The sequence below is a fragment of the Rattus norvegicus genome, chromosome 9 (genome assembly GCF_021556685.1).
Source record: "Rattus norvegicus strain SHRSP/BbbUtx chromosome 9, alternate assembly SHRSP_T2T, whole genome shotgun sequence".
Taxonomy (NCBI): Eukaryota; Metazoa; Chordata; class Mammalia; order Rodentia; family Muridae; genus Rattus; species Rattus norvegicus.
In genome coordinates, this window is record NC_141542.1 from 60,538,143 (window position 1) to 60,553,911 (window position 15,769).

Consider the following 15,769-nt stretch of genomic DNA (forward strand, 5'->3'; position numbering starts at 1 on the left):
GACACAAAAATAAAAGCACTGGATTGAATACTTTTTAACCACTAATTTTAAAAATTCCTGGCAGCTCTGAAATTGTTTCTACCCCCAAAATATCATACAAACTGGAAATTTTTACGAGATGTCTCGTTCCTAATTTACCATCTCATTTATTTTTCAGTACTTTCAAGTATATTTTCCGTAGACTCCTACTAGTTCTATTTTCATTGACAATGCAACAGTTTCCAATAAAACGATACATTATAGAGCATACAAACTATGCTCTCAAAAGAGGTATGAAGTACAACTTTTTAATGTACAAAAACTTGAGGAACTGTCTCCTATGAATGATGAAAGAGAACAGATTCCTCACACAAATATTAGAACGTAGTTGAAGCCTACAATAATTTGTTAAAGTAAAAGCCTTCATTCACTTCACTGTGATTATTAGTAAGTACAGAAGCAGTTTACTTTGTTCTTCACCACTGTCAGTCTGTAATCTCCAATTATCCTGTGGCTCATTTCCCTCATCCAAGAAACAAGCATTCTATAGCATATCAGGCTGATGTGAGGAATAACTGTGTAATAGTCGCTGGACTGTCGCTACAACTTTATCTGCTGGTTATTATTTCCCACACGTGTGCTGGTTGGTTTAAAGTATCTTTCCAGGGGAAAATAGTTGATGCTTATTTTGTCGGAGGAGAGGGGATTACAGAGTGTTATTGGGGCTTACTTTATGTAGAAGGGAGATTAGGCAATAAACGATTGAGACATTGTAAAAAGCGAAAAGAAGGATGACTTCAGACATGACCATGCCAATTGGGGTCACAGCTATCTGCCCTCTTGGCCGATTCTGTCTTTCCAAGCAGTCGGGAGAATCCCTGAGGCCACTGCCATGGGACGTCACAGGAGGCGGGACCAATGGTGGCCAGCTCGCGTTGCTTAGCCTCCCGTGCTTCCGGCACGGCCGGGGCAGGACTCCCCTCCGCTCTCCGTCCCAGTCTTTCCTCTTGGCCGAGGTGCAACAGCCAGGACGGCCAGTCACGAACTCTACCCTCTGTAAAAGGCATGGCGTCTCCGGCGCGCTGGGTGACACCAGAGTCCCGCCCCGTACGTCACTTCCGCAGCGCTTTCGCCGCAGTGCCTTGTGGGTAGCCGGCCAGGGGTCTCCTGGCGACAACCATGGCGGGGGATGTGGGCGGTCGCAGCTGCACGGACGCGGAGCTGCTGCTGCACCCTGAGCTGCTGTCCCAGGAATTCCTCCTCCTCACCCTGGAGCAGGTGGGGCGCTCAGACCCGACCGTGGACGGACGGGCAGCCGGGAGGACCGGCAGGCCTGCGGGAGGCTCGTGGCCGCTCCCGCGCACACTGATCCAATGGGGCTTGTCTCCCCTGATCCCCAAAGGAATCCTCCTGAGAGTGACTGGAATCCCCGGGAAATCTTCAATAACTCCGAAAGGTTGTCTCAGACGATTTCCGCTGCCTGTGTGCAAGCAACGGCCTGCGGAAGAGATAGGCTAGGCGAACAGACCGGGAGGGAGAAGTCTGGGGCAGTCAGGGCTGGATCCAAAACGTCTAAGAAATAGTCTGTTAGGTAGCTTCTCGCCTCTCTTAGAGACACTCAAATAAGTCCCAGAGAGATGAACCTTCTTCCTAAGATCATTATCAGGACAGAGTCACCGTTTGGAGAACTTAAAAGCACCTAGCTTTCTGGGTGGTGCTTGTCCCCCACCCAACAACCCCCCCCACCCCCGCCCGGGCGGTGTGACCTAAGATAATTGCAAATCGTAAAAGAGAAACGTGATGTTTTATTTAAATGACAGAATTGCTGAAAGTTTCTCTAGAGTTTTATGTGACACGTTTTGTTTTCCATGTGGATTTTCTTCCCCTTGGTACCATATCTTTCTCTAATTTTTTGAAGTTCTCCATCACTATTTTCATCACACCAGGATTATCAAAGGCTTACAAAAACATATTATTGAGCCCCATCATCAGCTTCGCATCAAATTGGTTCCATGTATGCCCTGATACTGCATTTTAACCAGTTCTTGCTGATGACCCAAGGACAATACTTTTATGCACTGTTGCCAGAAGGCAGCCCCTTCAGTGCGGACCAAGCAAATGAAATCGTCTGGGAATGTTGTCCAAGAGTATTCTGATACTCCCACCAAGCAGTAAATGGAAGTTGGAAGCCAGCAATATACTATATGAAAGAGGAATAAGATAGTTCAACAACTTAAAAATGAAATCAAACTAAACAACTGGCTCGCCCGCCCCCATTTTTACAAAGCATACATTTTCCCAATTTTTCCTGTTGGTTTGCATTATTGTGCTTAAAGACGTTGAGAGGGAACTGGGATATGGAGAGAATAAGTCATTTAAGTTATTTAGGTATATGTGGTTGGACTGTGAATTGGATGGTGAAAATGGGATGGGACAGACTGCTAATGGTATACTGTCACTGTCATCAGAAGGGAGAGTTAAGTTTCCTTCTGCAGTAGTGCTGTGTATGTTTGTCAGTACGTTTGTGTTTTGGGGTGGAGTGGTCTCCATATTAAAGTCAGTGCTTGGCATACTTAAGTCACTGGGTTCAGACACCCAGCAACAAAACAAAATGCAGGTACCCACCATATTAAAAGAAACATGAGAAATAAAACAGAATGAGAGTAAGATCCTACCCCACCAATTGGACCATAATCCGATTCAGTAGCTTATGGACAGAATCTGATGCTTTTGTTTTTGTAATCTGTTTTCCTCAGGCAATGTCCCATTTTTATTTAGATTAAGAAGGGAATGATGGTGGTGGTGATGGTCCTCTGGTGGAGTTGTCCAGCAGTTACAGACAGCAGTCCTCTCACAGCGAGGGCACGTGGCCACTCTTAAGATAAAGCTGAGCTTTATAGAGTTTAATGGGTCTTTAATAGCCTATCTAATAATATAGTTTGACTCTTACACAATTGTAAAAATAGCTTTATAATTTATTAAGCATAATGCTTTTACCATGTTACATAGATAGGTGGCTTTCAAATGAAAGATGTTGTTTTGAAGTTGTTTCTGTTTGCTTTCACACAGAAGAACATAGCTGTTGAAAATGACGTAAGAGTAAACAAAGACAACCTTACTGACCTTTACGTCCAGCACGCCATTCCGTTGCCTCAGAGGGATTTGCCAAAGAATCGATGGGGGAAGATGATGGAGAAGAAAAGAGAGCACCATGAAGGGAAAAATGACACCAAAAGGTACTTTTTTGTGACTGGTAATCTAATCCTTTGTGTTTTTTTTCCCACCAGGTAAACTTAGAAATCATTTATTTGGGCTCTGTTGATGAGCACCAAGTACTATGATTGTGGGATGTACTGACATCCCTTTTTTCATGCCTTAGTTGAGACAAACTTAATCAAGTTTAGTGTGTGCTATGATGGACCGAGATAAACGCTAAGGAGACAGATAAATCACAGAGGGATAATGATAAACTAGCCTGTAGCTGCTTGACTGTAGAATGGCATTTCAGTAGAGAGAACTGTAAGAAGTAGAGAGTTGTCCAATATTCCACACTAAGAGAGTCTGGGTCAGCAATGCGTCTTTATCAGTATCAGTATCAGTATCAATCCAGAATTGGAGACAGGGAGGTAAAACACCTACTGTGAATTAACTTGGTATTGTGGGATCTAGTGAAGCTTGTGAATTTTGAGGATTTGTCTTTACTCCGAGATGAGAAACTATGAGAAAGTTTTGAGACATTAATGGCCCTACATGATGACTTTTTTTTAAAAAACAAGATCACTCTCCCTGCTGAACCAGGAAGTAATGCAAGGTGGGACTTTCAAAGATGGTGTGCTGTCATAGAGCTGGCCCTGGTGGCAGGGGTGTGGGTGAGCTGACCCCAAAGGCATAAGGGCTCTCCCTGCCCCTTGCCACTACCCAGGTCCAGGTCGAGAGCTCTGAGTTGGCTCAAGCCAAATCTACCCATCTATGAACTGCTAGAGCATGTGAATGGACTGGGTCTGTAGATCCAAAGCTGCAGAATCTCCATGGCACAGGGCAACCACAGGATATTTGACAGGAGTTCGAATGAGGATTTAGTACTGACAGAGGAACAGAAGCTTATTTTATTTATTTTTCTTTTAGTAGGGAGCTTTCGAGGGCAAATGGACAGGGAGATGAGTGGGATTGGAGTTCAAGATGGGAAACTCACAAAGAATAAAGAATTAAAAAAAAGAAGGAGAAGAAGAAAAGAAGGGAGGAGGAAGAGGAGAAGGGAAGGCTGTACTGTCATCCAGGCAATAAATGATATTTTTGACTAAGGAATTAGATGGGCTAAGGTCTAGATGTGTTTCTAGTCAACCAATAGAATTTGTTGACTTCTGAGGAAGAAAAGATGAGTCAAATAAGATCTTAAGCTTTTTGACTAATGTGGAAATGAAGAGTGTTACTTAGATTAAGGCACAGATATCTAATTCTTAAAAGATTCCTAAATTTCAGAAAACTAATTAAATTATTTTTAAAAGAAAATTGCATTTGATTAGTGAATGTTGTTGACTATGTTGGGAGGATGGCTTTCTAGAATCCATGAGTGTTGGTCGTACTAGTGGTGGTATTGATCAGTTACTAGGGCTTCTCTTCAGAGGCACTGCTGTAGACAATGCACTAGAGGCAGTAGGAAAGGTTTGAAGAGCTGGGAAAGAGGGAAGATGTAGGTTTAAGTTGACCAGTGGTTTTAATCTTTTGTGAGTCTTTTAACTGAGGTGAATGGGAAGCATGAATGTGGTCTAATATATGTGTGAATGTCTTGCCTTGATCAGGAATGATTACATATTAGTATGGGCTACACGTTAGTGTTAACTTTCACAAGTCTGAATTATGTTAATGTACCTTTCATTTTATTTACTTGTTGAGGCTCTTAAGTTCAAGCAGTATTATTAGCACATTCCAGCATTTGTCCTAGTAATAAGCAAAACTTTTAGTGCTGATCATGCTTTCTTTCAAAGCTAAACTTAATAGCCCCTGGGTATTATTTGGAAAAGATCTTTGGCTTTATTTTAAGAGTTTGCAGTTTAAAGATTGAGGTTCGAAGCGCAGTTATAGAGCAATTACCTAGATGGGGTGCAAGGTCTGGGTTTGATACCAGCACTATAGGACTCCCAACCACCCCCCCCTCCCGCTTGTGCACACACACAACGTTTTACAATTTGAATCTTAAACCAGAGCATTATAGTTGAAATTATCTAAAAGTATCCTGTTTTGGTGAGAAACGTGGATCCAGAGGAATGCTCTAACTAGCTCAAGGTGAGACACAGTGTATCAGTTACATTTCTGTCACTGTGATAAAGTATCATGGCCAAGGCAGCTTATGGAAGGAAGAGTTTATTTGGCTTATGGGTCCATGGGGATAAAAGCTCATCACCATCACAGTAGGGAAGCCCTGTAGCAAGCCCTAGGCAGGGTGTCAGGAACATCTGAGAGCTCATATCTCAAACCCCAAACAGGAAGCAGAGAGAGCAACCTCCAAATGGCACAAGTTTTAAGCTGGTGGTTCCCATCCTGTGGGTCCTGACCCCTTTGGGGGTCAGATGGCCCTTTCACAAGAATTGCCCAAGACCATCAGAAAACACAGATATTTATGTTACAATTCACAAGAGTAGCAAAATTAGTTAAGAAGTAGCAATGAAAATAATTTTGTGATTGGGGATCACTATAACATGAGGAACTGTATTAAAGGGTCACAGCATTCAGAAGGTTGAGGACCATTGCGCTAGAACCTTGTGGCCACACACTGCACGCCCTCCTTCAGATGATGTAACTGACTAAAGATGAGGGTGGATATGGAGGCCTCAATGCCCATGAAGATGGAGGCTGTGTTTCACAGTACAGGCATGCTCCTTCGGTCTGTGAACACCATGGGCTTATTTTACAGTGGGTTTGTAGAGTATGTTTGTTTTATAAACAATACATTAGCTTACTTACGGTCTTCACAGTCTCAGCCTTCACATTCACTCATCCCTCCCTTGGTGATTCACCCAGAACAATGCTCAGTCCTTCCAGTTCCAGCCACTGAAAGTCCCCTGTGCCAGTCACTATTGCTAATCTTCTATCCTTGTTTTTATTTTGTGTTTTCTATGCTTCTGCATGTTTAAATCCACAAGTATTCACCATTACCTGCAATGTTCAGGCCTGTGCTTTGAAGTAGTGAGATGTACCAGTCAGTCAGTGGGCATGAAGACTCATCAAATCCCATGATTATAATTACACAGATATTTCACTCACTGATGAAAAAGTGTCCAGACCTTGGAGACACTTGGTAACTGCAGTAGAGTTTTACTTTGTTGTGTGTGGACTACTGCTGTGGGAATCTTGGAACTGTCTTGTAGTTTCTCTTGTAAACTAATAATTGATTATAAGCACATGGACAGAATAACAGTACTGATGAGCTGCTCTTTTTTATTATGGAGCTAATTAATATTTATATCAGTTATTTTCTATTTCTTTGATAAAACACCAAGATCAAGGCAGTTTGTAGACAGAAAGCCTTATTTGGGCTTATGAAGGGGCCTTTCCCTTAGTCCAGAGCGATGGGTGCGTTCGGCAGGCAATCGTGGTAGTCGGCAGTACACAATTGTGAGCTCCCATCTTGAACTGCAAGCAGGAAATAGAGAGCCCTCCCCCACTGAGGCCCTCTAAAAGGCCACAGCTCCTAACCGCCCAAACAGTACCTCCTACTGGGGACCAAGCATTCACACTCCCACGACTCTGAGGGACATGTCATAAATGATAATGAAAATTCTTATAAATGAATATTTTATACTTTAAAGCACTAGACAATTGTTTCTTTGGGCCTAGGATTATTCCTTTACCACAGTTTGTTCACTAAACCTCGTTGCCTATTAATCTGCCAGCCTGTGTGCTGCTTTACAAGAGAACATCTCTCTGCTTTCAGGGGTAGTGCTGTAGATGGATTAAGGAAAAGACCCCTCATTGTGTTCGATGGGAGCTCAACAAGCACAAGCATCAAAGTGAAAAAGACAGAGAACGGAGCAGACGACCGGCTCAAGCCTCCTGCCCAGACAGGCTCCACCAGTGATAGCCTTCGGAAATCACCAAATTCCTCTTCGAGGATTGCACCCCTAGTTTTGTATTCCAGTTTACCTATGAACAATAAAATGGAGCACAATAATAATGACACTAAACAGAACCATGACTTGACGCATAGGAAAAGTCCTTCGGGTCCAGTGAAGTCACCGCCTCTCTCCCCTGTTGGAACTACTCCTGTGAAATTGAAACGGGCTGCTCCTAAGGAAGAGGCAGAGGCCACAGTAAGTGTGGGGGCGGCTTCCATGTTGAGCATGGCACTGAGCATCCGCCCTGTAGCTCTGGGGCAGCTGGCTGTGCTTGCTTCCTTTTGGGGATGGATACGGTGCTAAAAACAAGCCTATTTCCTTTAGTGGCTTGTGATTGGAAAACAGTGTAGTGTTTAAAACTTGGCTCCATGTTAAACTGTAACAGAGTTTTGATAGTTACGCTGACACCGTTCTTTACTGACATAAAGGATCACCCTGAGACCAGTCCCTGCAGCAGGGAAGGCTACAATGGTCCTACCTGCACAGAACCCACTGGATCCCTGAGCGGGATGCCATCTCACCTACCCGGGCTCTGCAGCGTCCCCAGTCTACCCCAGTGGGTATTTCAAAGCAGTACCGTATGTGTCTCTGGCCGAGCCAGGCTGAGGAGCTGTAGTTCAGTAGGTGCCATTCTAGAGTGAGTGAAGAGACATGCTCCTACTTGACTCTATAGCCCACAGTGCCTACTTGCTGTCCTGAAACTCTGCTGTGATCTGGTTTTTTTATATTCCATAGCTCATATATTTGAATCCTGGAATTTAAAAATATACAATGATTATTGTTTTTGAAAGTTCACAAAATTTCTTTCTAGGTAAAATGAATGCAGAGAGGCAGATTTCCTAAAATTTCCCTTTCCATCTTGGAATCAAAAAGATGAATACTTCTTTGTTGGTGAGGCCCAGAATGCTATTGTCTGGGGCGGACACATTTATAAAGTAGTATTTGGGCCTTGGCCTTAAGTCTGTTTGTACATACCTTAAACCTACCTTAGAATCTACTCTTCCCTAAACATCAAATTACTTAACTTTGGAAGGAGAGAGGAGTTCTAGGGGAGTCTCTTACATGTGTGTGTTCTGCTGTTTTGAAGCATCTGGATGCTTGGATTTCATATGTCATAGTTGTATGACTTTTCCAGTTAAGTGGCCAGACTATACTTTTATTACAGAGCATATGCTGGACACGAATCTGCTCACATACTTATTTTAACTACTTTTGTGAGATACAGGATAATGTGGGCCAAAAAGAGGAAAATCCGAGGCTGGAGAGATGGCTGAGTGGTTAAGAGCACTGGCTGCTCTTCCACAGGTTCTGAGTTCAATTCCCAGCAACCACATGGTGGCTCACAACCGTCTGTACTAGGATCAAATGCCCTCTTCTGGTGTGTCTGAAGACAGCTGCAGTGTACTCACATATATAAATAAGTCTTGTTAAAAACTAATTAAAAAAAAACAATAATGCACATCTGAAACAATGCTATAATGAGGAGTAAGCCTTCGAGGCATATGTATTTACACAACCATGACCTTTGTGTATATATGTAGACACATATAGATAGGTATTACCTTAGAAATGTAAATATTTAGTGAACATGTCTCGTGAAGTTTAGACTATGACATCAGGGAGGGAGGTGGGCTAGGAGCTTCAAGAGAGGCCTGTTCCCTCTTCTTTCTGTAGTTTCTGGTTCTGCCGTTTGTGGGATAGGCTTCAGGGTATGTGTGTGTGTGTGAGTGTAAATGATCTTGGCATAGAACATTTGAGAACCACGGAACAAATAGGAGCCAAGAGACTTACTTTATAATCTGAGCACCGTTCCCACCAGAGGGCAGCAGTGCTCTTGCTCTGGTGGGCCTGTAGCTGGCTTTGGCTGCCTGAGTGCTCATTTTGGCCATTCTGAGGTATCTGCTGTTATAAACTGTTCCTGTTCCTGTCTTCTAGAATCACCTGAAGCCACCAGAAGCAAAGAGGAAGATACAGCATGTTACGTGGCCATGAAGGGAAGCCTCCCAGATGTAAATAGAGCTGCAGCCGCAGTTTCAGATGAGTCTACAGTATTTACAGAGATCCTGAACACTGAGGGGTTTCCTTGAGGTTTAAAATAGGTTTGGAAAAATGAGTCTTTTCCTTCTCTCCCTCCCTCTATTTCTTCCCTTCCTTACAATGTCTTGACTTTCATGTCCCAATTAGGGAAGAAATTTCTTTTTAAAATACAGCTTTGTACACATCCTCTGTAAAATTCTTTTTCCAAGCAAAAGCAGTTAGCAGTTCACAGTATTGTAGTAAATATTGCCACCTGCATCTTGAAGGGTTCGCCAAGAACAGTGTGTTGATGGTGTTGATGGAAAAGCGTTCTGCTCTTCAGTTACGTGTGTCACTTTGTCCCATGGAAAGCAAAAGGGAAGTCAGGGCTTGCCATTTCTCCTTCTCAGTGGCAAAAGCTGCTATGTCTGTAGAATGTTCCTGGCTTACAGGGGCCCTGTCTATTCTTGTCTTAAGCAGCTTGAGGTCTCACTGTGAGCTCAGCTATTTCTTGTATGAACTTAAGCTTTTTAAAATGAGACTGACTTTAATGTCTTCAGGCTGGGTGATCATGTTAGAGGCTGTACTCCATGTCAGAAAACTTGGGAATGATGGGTCCTACAAGTCTAGACAGAAGAAAGTCCAGAACATGTGGCAGTGGTGGGGGTTGCTTATCAGTATGCTGTGGAGTAGGCAGTCGTCACTGTCGGGACACTGAGTTGGGATTCACTGTAGAGTGCAGCAGAAAGTGGACTCCTTACTGAAGAGGGTCATGTGCTATAATACAGATTCCTGCAGGGATGTCCCGTGCAGGGGTACGTGGTGGTCTTTTTATTTTTGTGCAAATAGCATTATCCACGTGTATAATGCAGGCAAATGAGAAAATACTGTTTGCTTTAAGGTCGAGATTTCTAGTGTCTGCTTATTCCTTTATATTTCTAAGAGCAAAAGATACTTCATACTTTTTCCCATGTATAATCTTCAAATTGTTGGTTTGTCTTGTTGGTATGCCATATGGTCATCTCCTTTCTTTGATTTGTTCAACAGCCATTTTAGTTCATTTATCAGAATAGCCTTACAAAAAATAATTCAGCCTTGCAGGTAAGTACTGTTCTTAGGCATCAACCCTGTAGTTTTTAAGCGTTCTGCTTTCTTCCCCCCAGACTAAATTTGTACATGTAAGACAAAGTTTATGATACTAAGTGTTGCATGAATTGTTGATTCTACAGTAATGTTTTAAATATATTGTTATCTGCAGGGTTGATAAGTTAATATTGTTGGAAGGAACTGTGCTCCTATATGTAATGGTCAAGGTAGATTTTAAAAGTGCAGCTTTTAGAGTAGAAGAACACATTGTATTTTATATTCAGTTGACCTCTCTGCTTCCACCGGTGTTTCTCTCTTAAGGAGAGAGTTTACCGTTTGACAGTTTTAAGTCAGTGGGAACTTATTTTAGTTACTCAGTGAAATTAATTTTTAATTTGTATGTTTAACTTACAGAGTAGGTTGGTAATAACAGCTGAACTGTGTAACATTGTTGCTTCAAATTGAAGTTTATACTATGACCATTCAGCATCTGCGCTCACATAGCAGCATATTGTTGAGCTGTCTTGAGTTTGAGAGGTGGAAAAGCATTGACCCATGCACTGTGTATTATGTAGTGCCTCCATCACAGAGCGCCATGCCTCCTGAAGGGATTGTGGAACTGGCTCCCTCCATGTGATGACGAAGCGTGCTGAGAGCTGTGAATCTGGGGCAGCAGCTTTGGGAGTGTTGTTTTGAAGTAGTGTTTGAGTTTGGGCTCTAAGGACTCTATAGGGTAGTGGACAAGTCTGGAGTAAGTTTACTTAGTAGTGTATAGGGTTAGTATTGTTGCTTTGGATTCTGTATCCCAGTGCAAGCTATTCTTATTCCTGGGTCGGGCAAATGAATGGCATTAGAGACGGTGGGATGCTCCTGAGGTACAGAAGGCACCGCATCTACCATTGGCAAGTCCACCTTGTTCTTTTTTTCCTATTTTGTATATCCTGGTCTCTTTCCCACTCTTCTTCCTCTCTTCTCTAGGTCTGAGCCTCAGACTTAGATTTGCAGATGGCATTGTGTCTATGACCTTACTCCATTCACTGAGGGTGAAGATGGTCTGACCCCAAACCTCCTACATCCGAGGGGGTCATAGACCACTGTGTGGATCCTGCAGTCTGGAGTCCTGTAGCACCAGGACACTAAATTGCTTCCCAAAGGCTGTCATAGTTTTCCAGAGTAGCCTTATTTAGGCAGCTGCCAGACACTTGGAAGAGTGGCTCGCTACTACCATAGGCTGTGTTTGCTGGTATTAAAATTCTTCAAAATTGAAACTTCCATTTGAAATTGTGTTTTGCTTGACTTAAGTTTGAGAGACAGTTCTAAAACTGATGTAGAGACTCATTCAACAGCAATGACCTTTTACAAACTTACATTAAGTAAAACTGCCAGTAGATTAAATCATCCCCATACGGAAGAACTTTCTCTACTTACTACTGTGGAATTTGAGCATTGTTGAGAGGCTACAATTGGTCGATATGTTTTTAAGTGTGCTTTTCTTAAATGCTTGTGTAAGTTTTGTAATTCAGTATAGAAAAGGTTGACCTTGTAATGTACATTTTTGTATGTATAGTCTTTTAAGTAGCCTTGTCCTTATTTAAATAAACTGAATAAAACTATCTTGATCGGGTCTGTCATTTGCAATATAAATAAAAGGAAAAAATATTCCTATGATGTATATGACTGAAACTGGTTTAGGAAGTGCCATTATGTGTGGCATAATCTTATCCACACTCAAGAAGCCCAGTTGAGCTCCCTTTTGTGAGCAAGAGGGCAGTTAGTGATGTCATGTTTAAGATATCTTGACTGGTGTGAAGGTGTGCATTCCCAAGTGTTCCTAAGTAATAAACGGGGCAGAGCAGAGTCTAGGTTGGGACACTTAAGTGAACAGCTGGTCTCCCCTCTGAGGAGTAAATTAAGTAACTTGGAAAATACTCTGGTATTTTCTATTTTGAACCCAAAAGAGCAAAGACAAAGGTCTTCTCGCACTAGTGCGTTTTATGAACTGAAATGCCTTTTTTCAGTTGCTTAAAAATTTAGTTGATTTTCTTATTGTGAGATGAAGACGTGAGTCCTTGTGTATTTTTTAATTCCTTCAGATTTTGTACCTTAAGGCTGAGCGGGGTGATTCAGTTACTAACTCCATGCAGAAGGCAGGCAGGGTATGTGAAGTAATGTATTTGGAATGACAGGATGTGAACCAATAATTTATTCAGAAATTTATGTCTAGATGCACAGAAAATTATTTTATGCCTTGGCTTATGACTTGGCAACTTTTCTAATCCTGTGGTAAGACACTATACCCAGAGCAAGTTAGAAAAGAAAGTTTATTTTGTGCTTACAGTTTCAGGATGTTGGAAAGCACACCAGGGGAACTTCATAAAACCTCAGAGCTCAGCCCCCACTGACATACTTCTATCAAGGCCACATCTAATGTTCCTGTATTACTCTTCTGTTGTGTGATAAGATACCTTGACCAAGGCAACTTTAGAAGAAGGTTTATTGTTTCAGAGGGTTAGAGTTCATGACAGCCATACTGAGGAGCATAGGCAGGCAGGCAGGCATGTGTTAGAGCTAACATCTTGAGACACAATCATAAGGCAGACAGTCTTTTGAAGCCTCAGTGTGACACAGTTCTTCTAACAAGGCCATGCCACCTAATGCTACCCAAAACAATTCTACCAGCTGAGGACCAGGTTTTCAAGTATGTGAACCTATGGCGGCCGGCCACTCATTCAGATTAGCATATTCAACCACCTGACCCTCGTGAGCCTATGGCCTTATATAGCATAATGCAAAATGCAGTTTGTCCAACTTCAGAAGTACTCTGAACAGTCTTAGCACAGTTAAAAAGTCCAACTCTCGCCTTAGACCCAAGGCAATCTCTTATGAAATTAAAAAAAAAAAAAAAAGCAAATTACACATTTCTAGCATACAGTGCCGTGGGACGCATATTACCATTCCAAAAGGAAGGAGTGCAGGCATAGTGAGGAAACACTTATCCGCAGCAAGAACAAAATCTAGCAGGGCAAACCAAGTACTGAAGCTTCACGTGTGATGTCAAAGGTCTTAGATGACTCTACTCTTCTACTTTTGCTGCCTGAAACACACTTCTCTGTCCTCGGCTGGTTCTACTCCCTGAGTGCAACTCTTCTTGGCGGATGTCTCATGGCTCTAGCTTCTTCAACACCTTGGAGTCTCCAGTGCAACCCAGGCTTCACTTTCACAGCTTCACAAAATGGTCCTTCAAGGCCTCCATGAAGGGTGTCTCCGCCACAGCCCTGGCCTTAGAGTCTCCCCTTAACTGTGGAAGAAGATTATATAAACTCTGTACTTGTGTATCCTTCCTGACTCTGAAGCTAGGACCACATGGACAACAGCGATGTGTTCAACTTTCTGCTTGGAACGGAGTGTAGCCACACAGAATCACGGTTTCTGCAGCTTCCTTTTGCTGTTGCCTTTTAGGAACAAAAAATTCCTTGGGCCTTTCTTTTTTCCAAGTTAGACACCATGTGCCTTGGTGTGGTCTTTCCCTGTGAGCCCTCATTCCTTTACTCCATTTTGATTCATGCCTTTATCTCTTTCCACTTAAGCCTCAGCTCCAACATTAAATTGCACGATGCTCTCTTTCTCTGCAAGCTGTATTTCATTCTGCCCCGGTTGTGTGAGTTCTCATAACCATGTGATAGAGCCCATAGCTGTCCATGTCTTGAAATCTCCTTCATCAAGTACTTCACCTAGTACTTTATCGTCTAACCTTGGGCAGGTTTTTAGGACAAAGGCAGAAAGCAGCCACGTTCTTTGCCAGAATATCTCAGGACTGGTCTCTAATCCAGCTACTCATATTGTTTTCCTCTGAAGCCCGTCACGGTGGGCCTCTGAAGTCCACATTGCTCTCAACACTACTATCTTCCAAGCTGCTACTAGAATGGCCCATTAAGTCCTGCTTACAGCATTCAGCTGCTTAATTCAAAGTCCCAAATCATCCACATTCTCCCCAAAAGTGACATGGTCAGGCCTGTCATAGAATTGGCCTACACCCTGGTACCAAGTTCATAATAATCAGGATTCTGTATAGGAACAGAACTAATTGAATGAATGAATCCTATCTGCTGCTGATGTCCCAGGGAAGTCCTAGAGAGTCTTTGGTTCATATCGGAATCCTGAAAACAGATGTTCTAACACCAGTGAAGGACTGTCTCAAGAATCCAGTAGACAACGGATATATACAGAATCTTCCATCCAAAAGAAACAGTATACATTCTCCTCAGCAGCCCATGGAACCTTCTCTAAAATAGACCACATCCTAAACCATAAACCAAGTGTTACCAAAATACAAAATACAAAATAATTGGAATCATCTCTTGCATTTTATCAGAACATGATAAAACTAAAAATTAGTAGTAAGAAAAATTACAGAAACTACACAAAAAAGTGGGTAAATGGCTGTTTTAACGATTTTAAAAATTATCTTTAAATTTTAATATAAAACATTTTAATATACAATTCTTTAATTAAATTTAATCTTTGAGAATTCAGTACATCTATATACCGAATTCTGATTATGCTTCCTTCCCCCACCCATCTTATCCTAATAACTAAAGGCAAGCTATGGTAAATACAAATACTCTGAGGATACTGCTAAAGATGCTGATAATAACTGTCGAGGGCTCTTCCCTAAATGGAACATCTACATCAGTCCTTCTAAGACTTAAGAAATGTTGTAGAAGTGAGTACAGAAAAAATATGTGAGCCAGACAATGAGAGGAAGGACACGGGGCATCTGTGTATGACATGGGTGTTGTAAGCCTGGGCAATATACTCTTCGTTAACCACATGGATTTACTGCTAACTCTTACCAAAGCTTTAAAGATGAGCTTGTACCAGTGCTCGTTAAGTAGTTCCATAACATAAAAGGAAAAGGACACTGCCAAACTCACCTTAGGAAGCTAGCGTTACTCAGGTAAGGTTGAACATACACACACACACACACACACACACACACACAGAAGAGGGGTTGAATTTTGGGTCAGTTTCCCCCATGAACTGTTTGGGAAGGATATATGGTCTTGGAGGAGGTGAATCACTGGGTTGGGCTTTGAAATTTTAAAAGATTCCCGTCATTCCCAGCGCTCACTGTCATCTTTTGGTTGTGGATCAAGATGTAAGCTCTCAACTGTTTCTTCAATCCCACTATCATGAACTCTAACCCCCTGAACCCATAAGCCAAATTAAATGCTTTCTTTTTTATATGTTTATTTTTGAGATTGTATTTTAATTGATTTCCCCCTTTCCTGTCCCTAAACCGACCCATATACCCCTTGCTCTGCTTCAAATTCATAGCCTCTTTCTCATCGGCTTAAATGTTTTCTTTTACACATTGTCTTGGTCATGGTGTTTTATCACAGCAATAAAGAAGTAGCTGAGACAGTGGCAGAAACCTCAAGTCGCTTTAAGTCCAGAAGACCCAAAGGAGTTAGAGTAACTTTTCTGTTGCTGTGATAAAACACCATGACCAAGACAACGTGGAGAAAGTACATTTTTGTTCACAGTTTCAGAGGAGTAAGAGTCCCTCATGGTGG

At 42.2% G+C, this 15,769-nt stretch overlaps 2 protein-coding genes across 3 annotated transcripts in view; one reads left to right on the plus strand and one right to left on the minus strand.

Annotated features, from left to right (window-relative positions):
- Tgfbrap1 (transforming growth factor, beta receptor associated protein 1) overlaps positions 1–1,073 on the minus strand; it is a 50,233-nt gene extending 49,160 nt beyond the window's left edge. The window contains exon 1 of one of the 2 annotated variants that reach the window (XM_087565249.1): positions 710–1,073. The gene's annotated coding sequence lies outside the window, so the exon portion shown is untranslated. 2 annotated transcript variants of the gene reach the window in all.
- A 73-nt stretch (positions 1,074–1,146) lies between these two features.
- Positions 1,147–11,806, plus strand: Tslig2 (tRNA splicing ligase complex subunit 2). Its single transcript, NM_001008517.2, is given in 4 exon segments — positions 1,147–1,257; positions 3,049–3,215; positions 6,911–7,286; positions 9,027–11,806. Coding segments are annotated over 4 exon segments (699 nt in total). The 5' UTR covers positions 1,147–1,158; the 3' UTR covers positions 9,084–11,806.
- Positions 11,807–15,769: the final 3,963 nt, after the last annotated feature.